This window comes from Trichomonas vaginalis, chromosome V (assembly GCF_026262505.1).
Source record: "Trichomonas vaginalis G3 chromosome V, whole genome shotgun sequence".
Lineage (NCBI taxonomy): Eukaryota > Parabasalia > Trichomonadida > Trichomonadidae > Trichomonas > Trichomonas vaginalis.
In genome coordinates, this window is record NC_067207.1 from 7,356,067 (window position 1) to 7,379,143 (window position 23,077).

Sequence of the window (23,077 nt, forward strand, 5' to 3'; positions counted from 1 at the left end):
ACTGAAAAAAATAAGAGATGAAATAGATGAAAAAATTAAGGAATTAAGAGAAGTTGAAAAATATAATGAAAATGAAGTAGAGGGTTTAATGAATATCCCAGCTTCAGAATCAGAAGTACAGAAATCTCATGAAGAAAGATATAAAAATTATGTCTCAGAATCAACACAAAATTTATTAGATGGTGAAATAGACGAAACACTTTCAGAAGAAGGTACTAAATTTATTCGTAAACATAAGTTACAATTTATTGATAATGAAGAATACCCCTGTATCTTATTTCACCACCTTTAGATTCCGAAAAATTCAAAAAAGCTCTTAAAAACGTGACATATGCAACTAATACGATTAAGAAAGAAGATCATGATATTTACACAAATTATTATTTAAATAAATGCACAGGTGTTGATAAAGTTTTTGATTTATTAGATAAAATATCAAAAGAAACCATTGGAACCTATAAAATTTTGTGATTGTGGTTTCATTGTTGAAGATACTAATAATGTTTCATATGAAAGAACAGCACCAAAGGAAGACGAAGTTGAAAGGTCTATACCATTCGTTATTAAGAACATAAAAGATATGAAAACTTATAAACATTATATTTATTCATTTATTTCAGAAAAAATGGAAGCAACCCATAAAACATCTTCTCATCATTTTATAGCTATTCATACATTCCTTTTCAAAGTTGTGAAATTAAATAAGACAGGAATTAGATTTAATGTATCAGGGTACGCATTCTTGAGTAAATTAAAATGTATTCGTCACGTCGCAGATGATAAAAATTTATGTGTTCTTAATTCATTTTATGGGCTTTAAAAAATAAACTTTATTTTTATTTTTTTAATTTTTTATTCTTACATAAATGAACAAAAACGGAACAGCTAAAATGAATGATAATCAAATTAGAGCAGAAGGTAGAAGGTTATTTAAACGCTTCTATAACATTCCTGATGGTGTTAATCCTAAAACTCGTAGAAGTTATTTAAATGAAGCAATAGATTCATATGAAGGGTTTGACATTTCATCAGAAAGTGAGAGATTAGCGAGAATGTTAAATGTTAATATTGATTTCTATTATTGTGATCCTCAACCAGAAGACGTGGACATAAATAAGGTAGACTTTCCATTAGTGGATTCAATAATGATAGATCCAGAATTTGAAACAGTAAATATTTTATTAACACAGAGTCCATGTGGAAAACTTCACGCTGACAGAATAACAGACGTTGAAGCACTCACCGGCTATAAAGTTTGTCCATATTGTAAAGAAGAAGTTTATTCTATCCGTGATGATCCAGAAAGGAAAAACCAAAGAAGATTTTTAAAGCATTGTGAGAAATGTAAAGAAAATAATGGAAGATTAATTCAAGACGTTCAGTTGCAAAAGACACAGCAACCATATGCACCACATATTACGAAACAGAAGATATATCAGTGGTTATTAGCTCACAATTTGCAGGAATATTATCAACCGACAAGATATTATATTACTTTTGACTTCGAAACATTAGAGACTAAAGAAGAATTACAACTTTCTGAGTGTGCAACTTTGAACGCTTACTTAAAACCATTCATCAACGGTTAAATTAAATGATAAAACGTATACGAGAAATTTTTGCTTAACTTCGAGTGATTCTTTTATTTCTGATTGGATTGAGTTTTTATTTTCAACCTGTTCATTAGTTGTTGAATCAAATATGAGTCAATACAATGAATTAATGAAGCCGCAAACGGCGGGGACTTTGTCTCATACATTAAATGAAAAACAGAAGGAAGCATTTAAAGAACTTCTAGATGAGGAATTCAATAAAGTGAATATCATAGGTTTTAATTCGGGAAAGTTTGATTTAAATTTAATTCTTCGTGATTTAAACACTGCAAAATGGAAAATAAAATCAATGCTGGGTTCATCTTCACAATTTAAGCAAATCATTGTAAAGAAAACAAACGTTCCATATGAATTGAGATTTATTGACATCAGAAATTATATAGCGGGTGGGACATTAGACCAATTCACTCAAGATTTCGGAAACAATAAATCACGTGTTAAATCCTTTTTCCCTTATCAATTTATCACATGGGAGAATTCCGAAGAAGAATTATATAAAGTGGAACCATTCACGAAAGATTCATTTTATTCAGCATTAACTCAAGAAACTATATCAGATAGTGATTATCAAATATATCTCAATGATGCTAAAAATTTTAAGAATAGATTAGAATATTTTATTCATTATTGCAATAAAGATGTTGAAATTATGATTGACCCAATCGATAAAATTATTGAAGAAACATTTGTTTATAAAATTGATATGCTTCATAATCTTTCTTTATCATCGAATGCTTCAATGATTCGTTACGCTTTAGCATATAAAGACTTTAATCCTAATGAAAAATATCCTGAGGAAGAGATAGAATCAAGTTTTGAATTAACGAAAAGTATTGGAAATATAAAATTGAATCATATAAGAAACAAGATGAAAAAGCAGAAAGGGATACTAAAAATAATGTTTCAATGGATGATTTTCAATACTATCACGATTTAATCCTTTCATCTAAATGCAAAATGTGTGGTAAAGCGTTTACATATGCAAATAAACCAACATTGGATAGAATCGATAATGAAAAACCACATACCAAAGAAAATTGTCAGTTAATGTGTTGTTATTGGAATGTCGTAAAATCAAATAAAGATGAAGATGTTCAACGTTTAAGAATCAATTTAAGAAATTACGCATTAAAAAAATAATTTACCAATGACTTTAGATTCAGTTGAAGCTTATCACATTCTCCGTAATGGAATTACTGGTGGTTTATCAAATGTTCAACATAGAGTAAATCTTAAAGGAATCACGCACATTAATAAACTTGCATATAATCCAGAAACTAAAACTGTATCAAATGAGGACACCACCAACATCATGACTCATTTCGTTGGTGTTGATTTTAATTCATTATATCCTTCATCATTTTCATCTAATCCTCATGATTTCATTCAATATACTGACCATAAAATGTATATACCGGGAAGATTGAATGGTGTTATCATTTGTGATACAGCAACAAAGAAAGCAAAAGCACTGGGAATAATTAAGAAGAAAAATACTTTATTTGTGGCTGAAGTAAAGGGTCACATTGATGAAAAATACATTAATGATTACATAAACTTTTTACCGATAATAAGAAACTTAGATATTATCACAGATGAAAAAACAATTGGCAGTTTTATGTATAATTACATGAAATCAAACAATCTACCAGTTGACCAGAAACAGAGGAAATTAACTCAGTTAGCATCAACATACAACCAATATCAACCATTTTCTTCTTATTATCTATGGTATCTAATCGACAGGTTTAATTTTATCATTGATGATATTCAATCAATTTTAACATTTACGAAAAATACTTGTTTTAATGAATTTGCGAACAAATTTATGAACGAAAGACAAAAGGCTGAATTAGAAGGAAATAAAGGAAAAAGTTTATTTTGCAAAATTTCACTTAATGGATCATATGGTTACGATGCAATGAATACACAAAATTACGCAAAGACTAAAATAATGAATGCACAGAAGGCACGCGTTGCATGTATGTCAAATAAGTTTAAAAAACATAAGAGAAATAGGTGAAGATACATATCAAGTGATGCTTAAAGATAGATTTTATAGATGTGATACATGTTTACAAGAGGCATTTTTTACTTTAGATAATGCTAAATACTGGTATTTAGTTTTCATTTATGATTTTATGTATAAATGCATGAATGTTAATTGTTTTCATTTCATTGAAGGTGATACTGATTCATCTTATTGGGCAATCGCTGGCGACCCAAATCTTCCTAACACTCAAGCATTTCAAGCAATTGTTACCGATAAACAATTTTATGATAAAAACATTTTCAAATTCGCACCATTTGATTTCTTCTGTTTTGATGAGAAATTTAAACCTAAATTAAAGAATAAAGCTGAAGAAAAAGCACATGAGAAAAAATTATTGGGTTTAGCAATTGAGAAACAAGGTGATAACATGGTTGCTTTATGTCCTAAGTGTTATACATCATTCAACGGTTCAATTGATGGAAGTGATTTTAAAAAGATTGCACAAAAAATGAAGGGTGTTAGTTTAAGACAAAATAAGCAATTAACACCTAAAAAATATTTGGATATAATAAATGATAAAGTGATATTTGATGGTCAAAATATTAATTTACAACTTAAAAATGGGTCAATGACTCGCTTAACAATTGGTAAGACTGCATTAACAGGAGCACACACTAAGGCTGTATGTTGTGAAAATGGATGTTGTATGCCATTTATTTAATACAATTTAAAATTTTATTTTTTAATGAAATGCCACAGAAGAGACAAAAGGAACCAAATCGATTTATACCAAATGGTTTTAACTTTCAGATTCCAAATAATCAACCACAACGAATTTTTTAAATCCCATCACAGCAACAACCGCCACCATTTGATACCGTTTTAGAAGAAGGAACCGTTAATGATGCGATTCAATATGTAAATAATGGTTTTGATACTATGATTCAAAGAGGTGGGCACCCTTAAAACATTTATTTTATTTTTATATAAATGGATAACGTAGATTTAAAAATTTTAATTGATGATTTAGTACTTAATCAAAAATTTCTTAGTTATTATGAATTAAAATCATATCTCCAAAAATATAATAATAATATAACGGGCGATGATATGGAATATTATTATCCATATTATAAAAATGAAATTTTGAAATATCATAATAAAATAATTTCTGAAATTAAAGACAAAATTAAAAATAATGAATATACAAAGGGAAAAACTAAATCACAACTTAAACATTTTGAAAGATTTCAAAAAATAAAGTATTAACAGAAGAAGATATTGATGAATTATATAATTTATATAATCCTGAGCCACAAAAACCAAAGCCGAGGTCTAAAGTAGCAAATGTTCAACAGCTAAAGGAACAAAACGCCCAGGTCCTTCAGACCATAAATGAAGCACAAGCTTTAATTTATGATTCATTAGTTAAACCATATTCAGCCCGACTTTTAAATGAAGATCAACTTTTGGAATTCATCCTTCAACATAAACTCGAAGCGGGAAAGTATATCAAACCTTTATATACAGCATATTTAAAACAAATGAATAGAATACATCCAGAATTAATGAAGGGAGGATTGAATTCCAAAATCAAAGCAGATAAAATTAAACCACTTGCAACACCAAAACCTCCAACGGCAGTACCGCCTCCTCCTTCAGTTAATCCTTCATCATTCACTTTATTATATTCATTTCAAACATTAAAGAAACAAAAAGATTTTAAAAAGGGTTTCAAGATATTAAATAAACCAACTGACCCAAAAATTCAACCGTTAAAGGAAAAATTTAGTCGCCCTTCATTTGCACCATATCCATATTCATACGAAATCGATCATCTGGAATATTCAAAAGGAAACGTTACTTATTTATTTGCCATTAACATTAACACTAGATATTTATATTGCATTCCGGTGAAAGGGAAAACAGAACAGGAAACAAGAAGAGCTATTCAATACTTACTAGATCATGAAAGAGTAGATAATATCAGGGTGATGGCGATAAAGGATTTCAGGCAACTATGACTCATTATTTCCCACAAATTAATTTTTACTTCTCATCTTCTCCATATACGTTTCATAATAAAATAGTTGATGCGGTAATGAGAACTCTTAGAGATGCGTTAGGGGTTAACGTTCAAATATACTGGGATGGAAATCATGACTCCATCATACAGCAGTTAGTATATTATTACAATAATACATGGCATAGAACTATAAACATGAAACCGGTGGAAATGAAAAATGATATTTCAAAAGAATGGGAATATATTAGAAAGCAAATGGAAAGGTTGAATGATGTTAAACGTGAACAAATTAATTCGGGGCTCATGAATTTTAAACAAGGGGATAAAGTTTTGATTCATCTCGATTATGGAAAAACTGATAAATCAATGACAAAAAGAAGACGAAGATTTGACACAATAGCTGAATTTGTTGGATATATTAACGCCAATGCATTAGTTGAAGTTGACAATAAATTAATAGAAATTCCGATTTATTTTATTACTCCATTATATTTAAATAATATTTAATTTTTTTTATTTCGTAAGAAATGAGTGACAACAAAGCATCCAAGAGTCCAGACGATGAATATAAAAAGAAACTAAACAGAATTAAATCAAAAATATGCTATTACAAAAAGAAGCCGCAATGCGGTGGGGCTGATGCCCATAAAACTAATGGAACTGAAAACGATGAAGAGAGGAAAGAAATAATCGAAAAATTAGAAACTTACCGTTCAATCCTTAAACTGGGTGAAGCAAAAATAAAAGAATTTAATAGAATAAATAAATTGATTGGAAGAGATGAATTTAATAAAGATGAATTTTTAAACTCTATCCAAATTTAATTTTTATTCCTCTTCGACAACGTCTCGAATAACTGAAGGTGTCACTATGTCACCATGTCACCAGGTTATTTAACTTCTTTTAAAAAGTGTGACAACATGACATTTTGACAACAGTCCCGGAAATGATTTGTCATGATTTCTTCGTAATGAACGTATATGCTTTGTCATGATTTTATCGTTAAGTGACTCAAAGAGTCCGGAGACAAAGTCTCATGTTTACGTTAATGGTTTCATCGTATATCCTTTGTCAATACTTCATCGTAAACTCTATGTCAAACATGAGCGTAAATGTTTTGTCATGACTTCATCGTAATGAGTGTAAATCAGACAAAAATATATTTTAGGTGAAGAGGTGAGATTTCACCTGTTTTCTCACCTAATTTCTCACCTAATTTTTCACCTCCTTTTTCACCTCCTTTTTCACCTGTTTTCTCACCGCTTAGCGGCTCAGATTGCTTTTGCTTTCTCGTGAATTTTCATGAATTTCCTTAAGATAGAAAAAATAAAGTTAGTTTTATTTTTATTTATTTTTTATTTTGTATAAAAGATATGATTTCAACAATCGGCACAACAACAATTCAAACAACTACAGCACCAAACTCTTTAGTTATGAATCCTACGTCAATGTTGGTAGAGATGAAAAGCTTTATTCCTTCTTCATATACTTTTGAGACAGAAATACAAAGAATTAAGCAAGAACTTTTAACAAGTAATTTAGACTGTAGTGCGAAAGATGAAACAAATGAACAGTATCTTTATGACATGCAGGACATTATTGACCATTTGCCTAAACTACCTGAAATTCAGCAGCAAAAACTAACTATTCCTGAATTCGACGAAATTGAAGTCAAAGCAACTGACTCAGTAGAAATAAAGAAGTTCATACGTAAAGTAAACTATGAGTTTCTTGGTTTTCATTGCAACCATAAAGTTATGAACAAAGATTGCGACATGGTATATAAGAACATCTCTGACATATATAAATCTGGGGAGTTTAAGACATACGACAACATTGTTTCATTAGTTGCTGAATGTGTATGGCAGATAAGAGATAAAGATAAAAGATGTAAAATATGGAATGGACAAATAAAACCAACAACTTTTGAGTTAAAAAAACCATTGACGCCTTAGTTGTTCTAGCAGGTCAAATTTCAATGTATAACGCAAAAATGAATCCGCAATGTTCAAAATGTAAAGCAGCAATGAGGAAATATAACTACTCCGTCAAAGAGATAGAACGTATGAGAAACGACTATGCTGACTTAAAGAAAGAAGTAGAGAAACCAGCAGAAGATAAAATGGACATGTTAGCATTTCTGAACAAAAACTATCCAACAGCTGACGATTTCCTTCTATCTGATGTCAAGAAGAAGTATAAAGAAACTTTCGGCATTGTTAAAACTTTTGACATACTGACAGAAGAAATAGAAGCTACGAAATTGTTTAGAATTTCAAATATACATCGTACAATTCATGTAAAACGCTTATAAAATAACTGGGGTGAGAAATTAGGTGAGAAAACAGGTGAAATCTCACCTCTTCACCTAAAATATATTTTTATTGAATTCAGCAACAAAAATAATGAATTTCATTAGTTAGAAAAATAAAGTTAGTTTTATTTTTATTTTGTATGTAAGAACAGAAATGACAAACATTGAGTTTGAAACAGTTAGAAAAATAGACAATGACACCAAAGTGGTTAGAATAGGTGATTTAAACGTAAGATACTCAAAGAAATACAACAAATATTCTTTGTCAGACATTATATCTCCATCTGGAAAGAAAACAAACGACTGGGTTAGAAATGCTTCAACTCAGAAAATTTTGACAAGAAATCCTGAGCTTATGATATCGGTAAGGTTCTATGGAACTACAGCATATCTCATTGACAAAAGTCTTATACCAATAGTTTTGTTATGGTTAGACCCAGTTGTTGGATATAACTTCATAACTTATGGTTCATTCGATACGGAACGTTGCAGTGAAGGCTTACTTTACATCGTTCAGAAACCGAAGGACTTCAATACAAAGAGATATAAGATAGGAAGAACATATAATATAACTCAAAGATATGACAGTACAGTCAATAGAGTCAAGGTTGTGTTCGTTAATGATATGAGAGCTGCAGAAACAGAACTACTTGAAAAGTTTGAGAAAAGGTATGGTGCTCCCATGAAAGGTAAAGAAACGTTTGAAGTAGATGAGATAGATAAAGCTATAAAATTATTTGACGAAGTTGCTGAAAAATACATGTAAAGCGTTTATTTTTGGTCTTTTGTGAAAGTCAGAAAATAAAGTTAGTTTTTTATAAAATATTTTTTTTATCCGGAATATAAAGACAGATATGTCAACAACATAGAAGAATAGACGATAAACAAACATGGTGTTATGTTTTGAAAGAAGAAATGAAAGGATTATATAAACAGGTTGAACCAAACGATAATGAGGATTCATTTACTGACGATGAAATACCTGTAAATGAAGCTTTATAAAGTATGATTGGAATTTATTTTTGCATTAATCCTGCTGTGTTGTCAAAATGTCATGTTGTCTCATTTTTTCAGAGAAGTTAATTAACCTGGTAGCACATGGTAACATGGTAGCACCTTCAGTTCTTCAAAAATAATTAATTATTGAATAACCTAAAAACATGAGACTTTGTCTCCGGACTCTTTGAGTCACTTAACGTAAACATTATTTCTGCAGTTCATCCATTACTTCATTACCTAATTAATTACAGACATAAAATATATTTAGTTCATTCGGTAAGCCTTGACCCAAAAGTCTGGGCTCAAGCACATTCAATGAACGCGGTACCATGCGAATACAGTCACAAATGGTGGCATGTAATCTTTACCCGAGCCTGTTGGATTTGTTGTGAAAGTGTGTGAATGATTTCCTGCGGTTCCACAGAAAATACCTGTGCTTGAATCTACTGGGTCAGTTGTGATATCATATCTATTCATTCCCCATCTATCCGAACCCGCTGCAAGATTTATATAACCTCTTTTGTTATTGAATGTGAATGATTTCCTGCTGTGTTTGTCGTTCCTGTATGAGTGTGCGGTGGAAGGTTTGCTTCTTTAATTTTCTTCGAACCCCCTGTTTGCTTTGAATATCTAGCACAGTATAAGAATTTATCTACAATCTGCTTCCACGTACCAAAACCTAAAACTGTTGCTGGATTTGTTGAATTCATTGACGTATAAATAGAACCAACAGGATATAATGTTTGAAGAATTTCATTTTTCATGCTTGTAATCACATCATTTACTTCCGACTTCTTTGCATAATTTTTCATCAACATAAGTTTTATCTGCTTTAAGGTCTAAACATCCTGAAACCCATTCTGTATCAGCTTTAACTTTAAAAGTCTCAAATGTCCATTCATGATACCATTCAACCTTTTCTTTAATTTCATTATCTTTTTCATCAACATAAACCAAATTTGCCTTCTTATTTAACTCACTATCCACGTATTCCTTATCCACCTTCTTCATTATGTCGTTTAGGAAACCTTCTATGAATTCCTCATTTAAATTAAATCTTCCAATCTTCAAAACTTTAGGAAATGCATTTAATGCGTAATATCTCTGTTCTTCTGGTGGAATTGATGTTATATCATCCGTTATTCCTTTAATTTTTGAATTCATAAATAAAATTTCTTTTATATTTGATATCACTGCACCACCTTTGCAAACGAATTCGAAATGATCATTTTTCAATACTATCTCCAAATCTCCATATTTCAACCTTTGTGTTTGTTCTGCCGTCTTTGAATTATATGCATATATGGCGTATGTAATGGTCTGAAGGACCTGGGTGTTTTGTGCCTTAAGTTGCTGTTGTTTAATCATTTATTATGATTTAAAAATAAATATTTAATCTGTTATCTCATCAGCTATTTTTTCTATTTGAAATTGCCATAATATTTCATTCATGAATTCTAAATCACAATCAAATAGGTCAGTTATTCTAAATTTATATTTGATAAATCTTTTGAATGAAGAATAAATGAATTCCCCGATAATTGAAACGGATATGATAAAGAAAATGTGTTTAAGTTGATGGATAAAATGTTTTGTATTGATGGGTAAGAGTTAGGGTCTAATGTTTGATGTGAAAATCTCATTGGGGTATTAACTTTATCACATTTGATTAAAATGAAATTGGAACCAGTGTCAGAATACAACATCCCCAACATCTTTTTCAAAATTTAATATCCCCAACAATGAACGAAGATGAGGAGTACAAAATTTAATTTTCAGCGGGAATTTAATAAGGTTATTTATTTCATCAAGTTCAAAAAGTTTATCAGGTTTTGATTTAAAATTTTCTTCATACCATACGATAAATGATTCATTTAAATAACTTAAAATCATGTTAATATCCCATTTCGCTATCACATTATTTATATACATATCATACGTTTTTTCATCATGGTCATCTTTAATAAATGATATATAATCTGAAGGGTCTAAAAGAATGGGATTAAATTTACCACTCACAGAAACGAGAGTAACATTATAAATTCCGCTAACTGTTAAATTTAATTCACAGTTATTATTCGAAATAATATTGATAATTGACATTTTTTATTACGATTAAAAGTATGGTAAAGCGTTATTTTCCAGTGATAAATAAAACTAGAATAAGATTACCTCAAGAATTCATAAATTCAACGAATAAGAAATTCATTCATGTTATAAATTTTAGTGTTTTCAGAAAATATGAGTCAGTGTCATATTCATCAACAGGTTATATTTCACTTCATTCAAATTTAGTTCAATCAAACCCATATAATGACCATTTCATAAGATTTTCAGATGGTATTAAAAATGTAATTGATAGATTAAAATATGAACAGATTGACAATATCGAAATTTTGGAATTTTGGTTTAAATATCCCGATGGAAAAAAGATTGAAGTTAAAGATAAAGCTGATACTATAACAAAAACAATTACAATGACCGATCCGGATAGTGGGGAACAAAAAGAAATAAAACAAACGATAGAAACTGGTGAAAGGTCAATTATTATTGATTATGATTCAAAGGATTATTATTCGATAATGTTAATGCTTGAATATTAAATAGCCTTAACAAAGAATTTTTCAAGTGATATTTTATATTCATCAACTATTTTATTATAAATATCATTATATGTTAAATGAAGTTCAGTTGTTGTTCCGTTCTTTGATATCTTAATTGTGCTAATATCCTTTATAGGATTTATTTTTGCAACTGTTCCGCAGCATGAAACCTCATCATCTATGAAAAATTGAATCTTAACGTCTGAATCTTGAACATCACAAAGAATGGCGATAATGTGAATTAATGATTCATAAGGTAAAATAATTAAACCGGATTGATCAATTAAATTTATTATTGATCATAATTATTAGTTATTATATCACGGTAAATTTTCATTAATTCAGAATTAATGTCTATTTTATATGGGTTCTCGATGTTTGATGAAAGAGGTGGGGGGTATGTTGGATAAGTGGGAATTTCAACAGGTTCTTTACCGGGTTCAGATAAAATGATTGGGTCTCCATCTTCTTTATTTTGCTCCTCCTCATTCTTCGGTAAGTCACGAGTTAATAAATTTGGTTGAGTTGCTGACCTTGTTAATTCGGGCTAACATTAACTTTAACATTTTGAATAATTCGTGATTTATCATCATTTACGTTATAACCAACCGTAATCTCTGCTTTTGCGTTAGTGTTCTTTTGACTAGTGAAACGTCTTCTCATTTATAATCGAATAAAAAAATATATTTAAACTTTTATTTTGCTGGAAGTTTTGAATCTATTATTCCCTGTATTTGTTCATGAAGTTGATTTTTAGCTGTTTCATCGTAATTAATAGACCTAATATATTCATTAATTGCATTCTTATAATCATCTGATTTCTCAAATTTTCTTTTATCTGATTCCTTAACTAAATCATAAGTTAAACCTCGTTGCTGATATAATGGTTTCTTAATTAAATCTTTGAATGCTTGAGATAAAGCACCTGATGCAATTCTTGCTACTATAATTGGTTGGAATTGCTGTTTAAGTTCATCTTTAACATTTGCGAAAACTGGATCGAATAAAGCAACTTTAAAGAATTTCTTAGCTGAAATTTCAGGTCTAATATTTGCATATTGACCATCAAACTGGTTAGAATATCGTGGTAATCCATCCGGTCCCTCTTCAATAGCATTTAATTCTTCATTGAAATAAGAATATGGATTATGACGGTATGAATTAATTGGACCATTTTCACCTTCTCTAATGTATTGTTTAACAGCTTTTCCATTTTCATCAAATTGCATAGGATAACGTTCATTATATGCTTTACGTTTAGGATAATCAGATATAGTTAATTTATAACCATTTATGACTTTAATATTTCCTTGACCATCAGTAACGAAAACTTCATTTATACCATCAGGTTTTCCATTTGGACCTGTAATGTCTGCTTCGTGTGCTTCCCAATTTGGACCTTGACGTTTGGCATATGCTTGAGCTTCTGGTAATGTTAAAACGTTTCTCATTTGTTTAACATCTTTTTGAAGACCAGCAACAATATGAACTAATTCTTTCATTCCATCAGGAACTTTCATAGTTCTATTATATGCACCCTTTTTGTTTGTCCCTTGTTTTAATGGAACCTGTAGAAGATTTGCCATTTCTGTCATGTTTAATTATAAATAAAAAACAAAAATTAATTATAAAAAGTTAATCAAATTTAACACTTCCTTTATTTAAATCAACTATTATTTTTCCATGTTCACCTAATTGCTGATATTGTGTGTAAAGTTCATTAATGCTCATTGGTAAATTCACTTGATAAAGCATAACGTTCAACTGTTGACGACTAAACCCACTGAAAATGAAAAGTGTTGATAGATTTGATTTAATGTTTGTGCTTAATGCTTTGAAATATTGAACAGCCATGAAGAATGAACACTGAATGTGTCGACATTGAGTTAATAACTGATTAAAATATGATTTCTCATTTGTTATTAGTTTTGATTTCACTGCATCATCTAGAAAAATGAGTGAATGCAAAAATTCTCTATCAAAATTTGAAATAGAAAGTGTTTCAAATAATTCATCCCGTTGTTTATCAATAATTTTATCCTCTAATCCTTGCTTCTTGATTGTATTATATAATTCTTTATACATTAAAAAGTTTTTTAAATAATCTTCTGCTTCTTCTTGTGATAAATAAATAATTGGAATTTTGATTAAATGCTTTAAAGATTCAAATGTATCATCTGAAGGTGAACCTGAACGGTTGATATAAATTAACACATGTGAATAGGGGGAAGTGTTAGCAATAATGATAATTTGTTTTAATATCGTTAATGTTTTACCTTTATTTTGTTTACCAATTGCTGCAGTGATTGAATTTAAGTAACATTCAGAATATGGAATTTTCATTAATTTTTCCTTAGATAGAGCATTTCTATTATCACTCAATGCTTCATTAATCATATCATCTACGTATGTATTATATACTCCTGCTAATTCTTCATAAGGGGTGGATGAATTTAAATCCATTTAATCAAAAATAAATTTATAATTTTAAACATTTCTATTCATCAATATTTCATCATATGAACTTCTATACTGCGGTGGTGTACCTGTTGGATGATATTTCAAACCTTCGTCCGGTGTCCATGTCCAATACGTAGTCCTAGTAAACCAAACCTGAGGAGGATTTGTCACCTTTGAACAGTAAGTGTCATTTTCACCCTGAATGATTGGATAAGCTTTCACTTGTACTGTAACTTGTGAATTGAAAGTTTCTAATCCATCAAAGAATATACCCGCTCCATCACGTTGAACTGGAATAGTGCATAAGAATGAAGTTTGGTCTTTCCATTTTCTAGCTAATGGCGTGCCATCATCATCATCATTCAGTGGTCTAGTTAATGAGTCCTCATATTCTTCTGTGCATTCATTCACTCCATCTAAATCAGAAGCTTGAAGCATACGTGTAAAGAATATGTCGCCCACTGTGGTCATCGCTTGATCGGGGAAGTTTCTGGAATCTATAGTGACCTGAAGACCTCGAAGCATTGGATTTTCTAAAACCGTTCTTTGCATTGCATTCTTCGGAAATGTTAACACAACATCTGTAACATTATGAAGAGCGTATGAGAAATCTGAGCTAATACCTTCAGGAGTGATGCAACCTCCATTTAGTGAACGAACGTCAATATGTTGAGCTGGAATCATGAATGGATCTTCCTTACTGAATAAACGTGGTATTGCTTTAACTGATTCTTCAATTAAACCGTATCCTGGTGTAATGCATTTATCCTCTAAAACTTCCATCTTTGTGCATGAAATAATAACGTCATCAACTGTTGCGTTAGCAGATGTAGCGGCTAAGCTTGTAATTAATTTGGCAGGAAGTCCGATTTGTTGGAATTTGCGATCATATTTATAAACATGATTCATAATCTTTTCATAATTTTCATCAGTTATCTTTTCATAAACGTAATTTTGTAAATCAGCAACTCTTAACGGGTCAACCTGACAAAATACTAAAGTATCCCTGAAAACATAATATTTAAGAATGATATCACCAAATGATTTAGGATAATCATCGAACGCCTGAAATGCTAACAAATCATTTACCGGAATAATCATATCAAAAGTGACATCAACTTCTTCATTTGCTTTCTTGAAAACTTCTGATAGGTCAATATATTTACCACATACTGAGTTATCATATTTTTGAACATTATTATATAACGAATGAACAAACTTTTTAACTTTCCTTTCTGATTTTGGTTTATATGTTGCAAATGCGAAAGATTCACGGGCGCAATCCATCTGAAGATAACCGGCATCACCTCTTTCGGTTTCTACTTCTAATTGTTTAAAGCTTTGATTTGATGATTTGTAACCAACGAATAAACGCATGCATTTAAAAGCGGCATCACATGTGAAAGCTTTATTTGAAACTAGAGTTGCTTTAACTTTGCGTTTAATATATGTGTCACCTAATTGGTTCACATCATGAGCCGGATTTGTAATTCTTAAATGAGTTTGTTTATCATCAAAATATGGAGCATCAGAGTCATAGCATGAACTTTCAAGTTCTCTATAATATCTTCTACTGTCATTCTTTGCGAATATTTCATTTATCTTTTCGAATGAATGAAACACATTTCCATTAATCGGTTTGGTGTTTGGCACTAAATAGTTAGTCGTCATTTATTAATAAATAAAAAATCAAAATTAAAAGATGAAAATGAATTTTTAATTTTGATGAAATAATCAACTATGGCTGCAGGTATATTTAAGAAACTGTGGGATAGAGTAAAAAGAGGAGCGAGTAAAGTTTGGGAAACATTGAAGAAGGGAGCAAATTGGATATTTAAGAATAAAGAAGCAATTAGTGACGTTGCTGAATCAATAACACCAAAAGCTGCCCCAATAAGAGAAATATTAAATAAAGGAGAAAAAGTTTATCAAAGACTTCAACCGATACTAAGATAAAAATAATATTTATTTATTTTTCCACTATCTACCTCCTATTTTATTAAGTATTCCTTCAGCTATTCCACCAACTGCGTTACCTGCTTGTGCTCCCATCGCCGGATTACCTGCTTTAGTACCTAATACTCCACCTATGATAGTTCCTGCCGTTTTCGCTACTGGTGCCAAAAAGTTTGCAATGGGTTTAATAATCTTTTTATGAACCCAACCCGCAGCTTTCTTAATTCCATCCCATAATTTTTTAAAGAATCCTGCCGCCATTTCTGATTTAATATTAATTAAAAAATATATTTCATCACTTATATTCTAATTTTTATTTAATGATAAATGAAACCGATTTTAAAAATAAATGAAACAGAGGAGGAAGAAATAAATGAAAGTGAAAATGTTCAACAAAAAATAAATGTTGTTAAACCAATTATTGAAATAAAAATTTTTTCATCTGTTGAAGAATTTAATGACTATTATGCTAACAATAAAAAAATATTTGAAGAATTGACAACGTGTAAATTGAATAAAATGTTTAAAGTTGATGGATTCAAAATTTCAAAAATAAAAGGAGTGGTTAGTTTGAAATCTATTCCTCAATCAAGAATCACCTCATTAATGAAAATAGATGATTTAACAAAAAGAATAGAAGAGATTGAAGAAAGAATGAATCAAATAATTGATTTCATAAATTCAAATAATCATTAGTTTCTTAAAGTTCTATGTTGAACTCATCAAATTCTTCTTCATCATTACCATTACTCTTTCAACTCTATCTTTTGATAGTCTTGCGTTTAATTTTTCGTAAGAAGTTTATTTTTTAAAAATTTTTAAAGTTTATTTTTTTATTTCATTATGGTAGTGAATCTTTTATTCATGAAAATAATTATTTCTAATTTCTTTTACTCGTTTATGAGGTCTTTGATTATGACTCCATTGATTCCATTCAGGATTTAAACAATGTTTAATTAATCGCGGAATATCTGACATCATCTATATATAGCTTCTTTTATAAAAGATAAAAAAATTATTTTAAAATTAATGTTAATTTTTTAAAATGTGTTTATGTTTGGGCTGAGTGTAAATGTCTTACAATTTTGAAAATTTTTTAAATCTTGATTTATTCAAAAACGTAAGAATAAAAACCGTAAGAATCATACATTTTTTACTTCATATGTTAAAAAAAATGATACAAAATCGCTCGATATTGTATGAATTCTTACGTTTACAAAAAAAGTCACACAACCCTTCCACATATACTACTGATGGATATTTGTAAAAAATTTTGAAAAGAGGAATGCGAAACATCTAATAACATGATAGGAGATATAAAATAAAAAGAGAAATCAAATTACTATTTTTGAATATAGAAGTAAAATCTCGTGTTGTTTTTGAAAGATTCGAGTAAAATTAGAAAAGCATGCATTGTATATGGTATATGAGGAACTCAAAGAAATTAAGCTTTAAAAATTTTGAATATGAAATTATGTATTCAAAAATATTTACGAATTTTCAACTAAACCGATTTTTTAATATAATATAGTATGAAAATCCTTCATGATTGATAATAAATAAAACAACAGTCCTCTTAGCATTTTGGCCAGTCAAATTTTCAGATTTATCAAACAAAATTATTGAATACTTTTCTTTGTGAATGAATTAAGAGTCCAATCAAAAAAATGTTAATCATAATTTAATGATATATGAACTTTCCATGTGATTTATAACATATATGAAATAATCCCATTTTTATACTAAATTCTAATTAAATTGAGAGGAATTTTCCCTCTATCTGAATTTTACTTGATAATTCTATTTATTATTGAATGTAAGTCTTTTCTCTTCGATAGGAATTGAAATTTATGGCATATTCAAATAAAACCGAAAAGATAGAAGATATTGCTATTTCAACTTATACTTACTAAAATATTTTGCGCCCATATAGATCAACTTTTTCAGCTCTCAAATATTTGTTTACTTCTCTGAATTAAAAAGACCATTTTTGAAATATGCATACAGACTTTATGAGCAAGCCAAAAGCAAAGAGAACTTTATTCACCGAAGAAGAAGACCAAAAATTGTTTAAGCTGGTTAAGAGTTCCAGCAATTGCCTTAATTGGAAAACAATTGCTATTGACATGAAAGGAAAAACCGCTCGACAATGCCGTGAAAGATACAATAATTATCTCGACCCAAAATTAAAGCATAGTGAATGGTCACCAAGCGAAGATGAATTAATTATCTCTCAGTACTCTCAATTAGGAAACTCTTGGCAAAAAATTGCTGATCTCCTCTATGGGAGAACAGCATCTGCTGTCCGTAATCGTTTATTCTACCTACTTCGAAAATCTAAGTTCAACTCAAAAAGCGATTCCAGTACTGATTCTGATAACGACACAAAAAATGAAATGGAGTTGATGTCAAAATTCCCTTATTATGTTGATTTTCGGGTTCCTTTAATAGATATTCCTCAGGATAGCATCTTTTTCCAAAATGCTTAAATTTGTTAAGGCGGTCTTTAGGTCAGGTAAGTGGGGCTTCCAGGCGCGTTGCGCCCTCTAGCCCATAAGAAATTTTGCCCAAGACCCAAGAGGAGGACCGAACCCCAGCCGACCAGCCGGTGACAAAACCAAAACCGTTGTTATTTACATCATATTAATAGTGTCACTTTTTAAAATGTCACTTTTTATGTCGCTTTTCACAAATTATATATGTTTTCATGTTTTGTCACTTTTCTGTCACTTTTCGGGTAAAAACATTTTTATTATTATATATAAATGAATTTTACAAAACCACCGTTACCGTTCTTTGGAAATAAGAGTAGATGTAAAGATATTATATTGAGAGAACTTAAGAAACTACCGAATGGTCTAACATTTGTAGATTTGTTCGGTGGAAGTTTCTATATATCCCATTTATGTCATACAATATTCCCAGACTCAAAGATTATATGCAATGACTTCGACAACTATATGGACCGTCTCAAACATATTCCAGACACAAACAATATATTGAAAGAGTTAAAAGAAAAGATACCTATAGGTAAGATGGAACGTATACCATTAGATAAGAAAAATATTGTGAGAGAGGTTTTGAAAAAAGCAGAATATATAGACTGGGATAGTATATCTGCTAGACTATTATATAGTGGTTCTATAAGAGTTCATGACATTGAAACACTTATGTCAAAAGTTTTATATCTTAACTATACAAATGTTTTCAAAGAGGACATAGAAAAATATATTGAGGGTATAGAGTTTGTGAGATGTCATTGGACAGAGTTGTATGAAAAATATAAAGACAAGGAAAATGTTTTCTTTATAGTGGACCCGCCGTTCTATAACACATGGGATTTTCAATACCAAGTAGACTGGACTTTGAGAGACTCTTTAGAAACTTTAGACGTTATACATAACCATCCATGCTTTTACTTTACATCCGATAAAAGTGGTTTGGAAACCGTTATGAGATGGTTAGAGGACATACATGACTATGAGTTTATATATGACAAGATAGAATATGAGAGAGGTCCTATAAACTGGAGAAAGTGTCACAATAAAGAAATTTTATTAGTAAGTAAATGTGGTTTGAAATAGGACTACTTGTTTTAGGTTTTTTCCATTGTGTCATTTATTTATTTGACGTGGCAGAAAAGTACAGAGAATATGAAGATGAACCAATGCCTGCAAATGTTCAGCATATGTACTCGTAAGAGATATTTTTATCTAATATTAAATGGACGCACAGAACTTAGCGAATGCACAGCAACCTGGACAACCAAACCCAGAGAATATTCCAAATGAAGTTAGAATACAAACTGCAATGGCAAACTATGGTCAAGTGCCAACAGATGTACAAATGCAAACTGCCATGTCAAATGACGCTGCGTTAGGTTTGCCACCATGGTATGCAAATATGAGATGGAAAGAGTTTTATACAAACCCTGAAGTGGGATATAAACAACTTTATGCAGATGACGCGAACACAGGAGTTGACCCAGAATATGTTTTCTACCAGAGGAGAAACAGAATGTATGAGCTCCAGTTAAAGAATGCTATGGAACTCAACAGGAAACGTAAGAGACTAGGCGGACATTAGATTTTTACATATAGTAAAATGGGTTTCTTCAGTAAGATAGGAAACTTCTTTCGAAATGTTGGAAGAGGTATATGGAATGGAATAAAATCTGTCGGAAGAGGAGTATGGAACGGTGTCAAAAATATTGGTAAAAGAGTAGGTCAGTTTGTTGGTATTATACCTAAAGACCCTGAACCAGAAGAACAAGCTCCTGTAATACAACAGCCTGAACCTGCACCACAGTCAAGTTGGCAACCACAACCGGTATATTAAAAAGTTATATTTTTACCGTTCGATAGTAGTTGTATATGAAACTAAGTTCTAAGTAAAACGCATGGTATAATGGAATTATTCTTTTTCTTCCATCTGTAGTAAACCATACTTGAAAGTCTGAAATACTTCCACTTGGTGGTTCGTATAACTTTGTAGGTTTTTCGTAAAAGTCATTTGCCAAGCATAAGAAAGAGTTTTGGGCGCCAGAAAATGAAGCATGAACAATAATAGCATCTGGGTCGAAAACATCTTTAAATAAATATGGTTCATCTCTTGCATATCGACTGTAGATATTTGCTAAAGGAGGTTCAACTTTCTGATTTAACATTCTTTTCAAATAATACCATGACATTGCAGTGAATTCTGTATATATTTGTTCGTATTTATTTGGATTGTCTTCGTAGATTTGAAATGACACTTGTGAATTTTGTTTGTCATATACAATTCTCACATAAAGTGTGCTATCGGTATTCGCATATTCATCAGCATATTTTGCATAACATGAATTTATTTTATCTTCTATATTTTTTAATGCAGTCTGTAGAGAAGATGAGAGGTCAACTTGTATTAGCTCAATTTCTTCCCACATTTTTCGTTGCCCTTCAGATGTATAATCTATATGAAACCTTACAATAAATGGAAAACTTTTATCTTCTACAGACACAAACTTCATTCTTCGAAAGCCAATAGCTTTTGTGACAGATGGGTCTCTTAACCATCTTAATGGGTAGTCAAAACGATAGCCTTCATGCTTTACGGTATCTGTCTCAAACTTTTGACCGACATTAGTAAAAAGTTCATCTAATGGTTTAGTTGTAGCAACTCTAGAATTTTCTTTTTCTATTGGAAGCATATTTTATCTATAATAAAAATGTCAAATGAAACAGCGTCTATGAGAGAAATACAACACAACCGACAACTCATTATGCAAGCTCTAAATAAGAACACAACAAACTTTTCAAACTATTCTAAGATATCTGAGTCATTGAAAGGGGGTGACTTAAAACTGACAATAAACCCAATGACAGATGAGTTTCTATTTCAAGACAAGAAGAACAATACTGTCTGTATAAATCCAACAAAAGGAACTTTAAACGAGAAACCTATAAATGAACTTCTTTTGAAAGCAGATGTTGACAACAAAGCTGACAAAGAATATGTAGACGATGCAATAGCAAAAGAAGAAGAAAGAGCTAACAATGCTTATGCAACAAAAGAACATACTCATCCTGAACTAGCAGACAAAACATATGTTGACAATAAAATGTCAAGTGAAGTGACAAGAGCTGAAAACGAATATTCTAAAAAGACTCATATACATTATATTAACCAAATACCAAGTCTTAAGGAAACATTAGAGACAAAAGCAGATAAGACTCATACACATTCTATATCTGATATTACAAACTTACAAGAAACCTTAAACAGGAAAAGTGCCGTTGGACATACACATTCTATATCTGATATTACAAACTTACAAGAAACCTTAAACAGGAAAAGTGACGTTGGACATACACATTCTATATCTGATATTACAAACTTACAAGAAACCTTAAACAGGAAAAGTGCCGTTGGACATACACATTCTATATCTGATATTACAAACTTACAAGAAACCTTAAACAGGAAAAGTGCCGTTGGACATACACATACATCTTCTGAAATAACAGACTTAAACGTTAGCCTTGAAAATAAAGCAGATAAAACATATGTCAATGAAATATACCAAAGTTTGATAGGAACAAAAAATATTGAAACTATTGTTGGTGACTTTTCTGTCAATGAAGAAAATAAATATTTTAGATGGCAGTTGGTACAGTCCTTAGAAAATGGTACACGGTATAAACTCATTCCGAAAAATAACAATGAAATGTATGTAAGCTATAAAAAGAATGATGGTACACAAGTTAAAGTTCCATTAGACAACAACTGCTACTTAAACTTATATGGAGACGAACAAAAGAAATATTTAAGAGTTTATGAAATGGTGGATATGATATTACCTGACCCAGCTCCGGCACCACATTATTATGACTATGGAGATGACGACAGAACACCACATGTAGATGAACAAAAGCTAACATTATATTTAGATTATTATAGATATAAAAGATATAATGCAATAGAAAAAACGAGAATAGTATATTATTATACAGATGACAGAAATAAATATTATAGTCAAGACTGTACCTACCCTGAAAACATAAGATTATATTATAAAAAATATTCTGACACAAACCAGAAGAAACCTGAAATAGTTGCACTATATTTTAAGTTCAAAAGAGACAATCCTATAATATCTCATATGTTTGATTTAATGAACCCAGTAGGTTCTATTTATACATCTATGGATGCAAGAGGTCCTCAAGTAATGTTTGGTGTTGGTGCATGGGAACAAATAGTCGACAGGTTTTTGTATTGTGCAAACTCTTCAAAGGAAACAGGTGGAAGTAAAACGATTTCAGGTGAAAATTTACCTGCACACAGTCATTACATAGATTTAAGTACATCTCAAGCAGGTTGGCATAAGCATAGATATTGGGATTGGTCAGGAATGACAAAAGGTAAAGGATATGATGTTAAAGACGACGTTAAGTTTGCTATAAATTGTTACTGGGATGACACGCAGGGAGAAGGAAACCATACACATTTCGTTTCAGGATATACGCAAACAACGGGACAAAGTAAAGAATACATGCCACCTTACATGACAGTTTACGCATGGTATAGAATTGCTTAGTCGTCATTTTCAACTTCTTTAGCATATTCGTCAGG

The 23,077-nt window shown here is 30.5% G+C and overlaps 10 protein-coding genes and 2 pseudogenes across 12 annotated transcripts, besides 3 other annotated features; 9 read left to right on the plus strand and 3 right to left on the minus strand.

Annotated features, from left to right (window-relative positions):
* Positions 1 to 143: part of a mobile genetic element that runs on past the window's edge.
* A 723-nt stretch (positions 144 to 866) lies between these two features.
* On the plus strand, positions 867 to 1,589 carry TVAGG3_0294440 (uncharacterized protein; the record flags this gene model as incomplete). The annotated part of the gene is made up of 1 exon (XM_051229217.1): positions 867 to 1,589. The coding sequence occupies one exon, from the start codon at positions 867 to 869 to the stop codon at positions 1,587 to 1,589; it is 723 nt and encodes a 240-aa protein (XP_051098947.1).
* A 112-nt stretch (positions 1,590 to 1,701) lies between these two features.
* TVAGG3_0294450 lies at positions 1,702 to 3,264 on the plus strand (annotated as a pseudogene). The gene has a single exon. A coding segment is annotated over exon 1 (1,563 nt).
* Positions 3,265 to 4,033: 769 nt separating this feature from the next.
* TVAGG3_0294460 (uncharacterized protein) lies at positions 4,034 to 4,327 on the plus strand (the record flags this gene model as incomplete). The annotated part of the gene is made up of 1 exon (XM_051229218.1): positions 4,034 to 4,327. The coding sequence occupies one exon, from the start codon at positions 4,034 to 4,036 to the stop codon at positions 4,325 to 4,327; it is 294 nt and encodes a 97-aa protein (XP_051098948.1).
* Positions 4,328 to 5,402: 1,075 nt separating this feature from the next.
* Positions 5,403 to 13,885: a mobile genetic element.
* Positions 7,006 to 7,599, plus strand: TVAGG3_0294480 (annotated as a pseudogene). Its single transcript has one exon. A coding segment is annotated over exon 1 (594 nt).
* A 458-nt stretch (positions 13,886 to 14,343) lies between the features above and the next one.
* On the minus strand, positions 14,344 to 15,679 carry TVAGG3_0294490 (uncharacterized protein; the record flags this gene model as incomplete). Its single annotated transcript, XM_051229219.1, has 1 exon — positions 14,344 to 15,679. A coding segment is annotated over one exon (1,336 nt), but the record flags the coding sequence as incomplete, so codon positions are not given.
* A 69-nt stretch (positions 15,680 to 15,748) lies between these two features.
* On the plus strand, positions 15,749 to 15,964 carry TVAGG3_0294500 (uncharacterized protein; the record flags this gene model as incomplete). The annotated part of the gene is made up of 1 exon (XM_051229220.1): positions 15,749 to 15,964. The coding sequence occupies one exon, from the start codon at positions 15,749 to 15,751 to the stop codon at positions 15,962 to 15,964; it is 216 nt and encodes a 71-aa protein (XP_051098950.1).
* A 24-nt stretch (positions 15,965 to 15,988) lies between these two features.
* TVAGG3_0294510 (N-acetylmuramoyl-l-alanine amidase family) lies at positions 15,989 to 16,225 on the minus strand (the record flags this gene model as incomplete). The annotated part of the gene is made up of 1 exon (XM_051229221.1): positions 15,989 to 16,225. One exon carries the CDS (start codon positions 16,223 to 16,225, stop codon positions 15,989 to 15,991), a length of 237 nt encoding a protein of 78 aa, XP_051098951.1.
* Positions 16,226 to 17,961: 1,736 nt separating this feature from the next.
* On the plus strand, positions 17,962 to 18,453 carry TVAGG3_0294520 (RNA polymerase II transcription regulator recruiting protein; the record flags this gene model as incomplete). Its single annotated transcript, XM_001295755.1, has 1 exon — positions 17,962 to 18,453. The coding sequence occupies one exon, from the start codon at positions 17,962 to 17,964 to the stop codon at positions 18,451 to 18,453; it is 492 nt and encodes a 163-aa protein (XP_001295756.1).
* A 1,234-nt stretch (positions 18,454 to 19,687) lies between these two features.
* TVAGG3_0294530 (uncharacterized protein) lies at positions 19,688 to 20,050 on the plus strand (the record flags this gene model as incomplete). Its single annotated transcript, XM_051229222.1, has 1 exon — positions 19,688 to 20,050. The coding sequence occupies one exon, from the start codon at positions 19,688 to 19,690 to the stop codon at positions 20,048 to 20,050; it is 363 nt and encodes a 120-aa protein (XP_051098952.1).
* An 18-nt stretch (positions 20,051 to 20,068) lies between these two features.
* TVAGG3_0294540 (serine threonine-protein phosphatase family) lies at positions 20,069 to 20,302 on the plus strand (the record flags this gene model as incomplete). Its single annotated transcript, XM_051229223.1, has 1 exon — positions 20,069 to 20,302. The coding sequence occupies one exon, from the start codon at positions 20,069 to 20,071 to the stop codon at positions 20,300 to 20,302; it is 234 nt and encodes a 77-aa protein (XP_051098953.1).
* A 4-nt stretch (positions 20,303 to 20,306) lies between these two features.
* Positions 20,307 to 21,155, minus strand: TVAGG3_0294550 (uncharacterized protein; the record flags this gene model as incomplete). The annotated part of the gene is made up of 1 exon (XM_051229224.1): positions 20,307 to 21,155. The coding sequence occupies one exon, from the start codon at positions 21,153 to 21,155 to the stop codon at positions 20,307 to 20,309; it is 849 nt and encodes a 282-aa protein (XP_051098954.1).
* Positions 21,156 to 21,608: 453 nt separating this feature from the next.
* Positions 21,609 to 23,077: part of a mobile genetic element that runs on past the window's edge.
* TVAGG3_0294570 (phage tail repeat-like family) lies at positions 22,173 to 23,042 on the plus strand (the record flags this gene model as incomplete). The annotated part of the gene is made up of 1 exon (XM_051229225.1): positions 22,173 to 23,042. One exon carries the CDS (start codon positions 22,173 to 22,175, stop codon positions 23,040 to 23,042), a length of 870 nt encoding a protein of 289 aa, XP_051098955.1.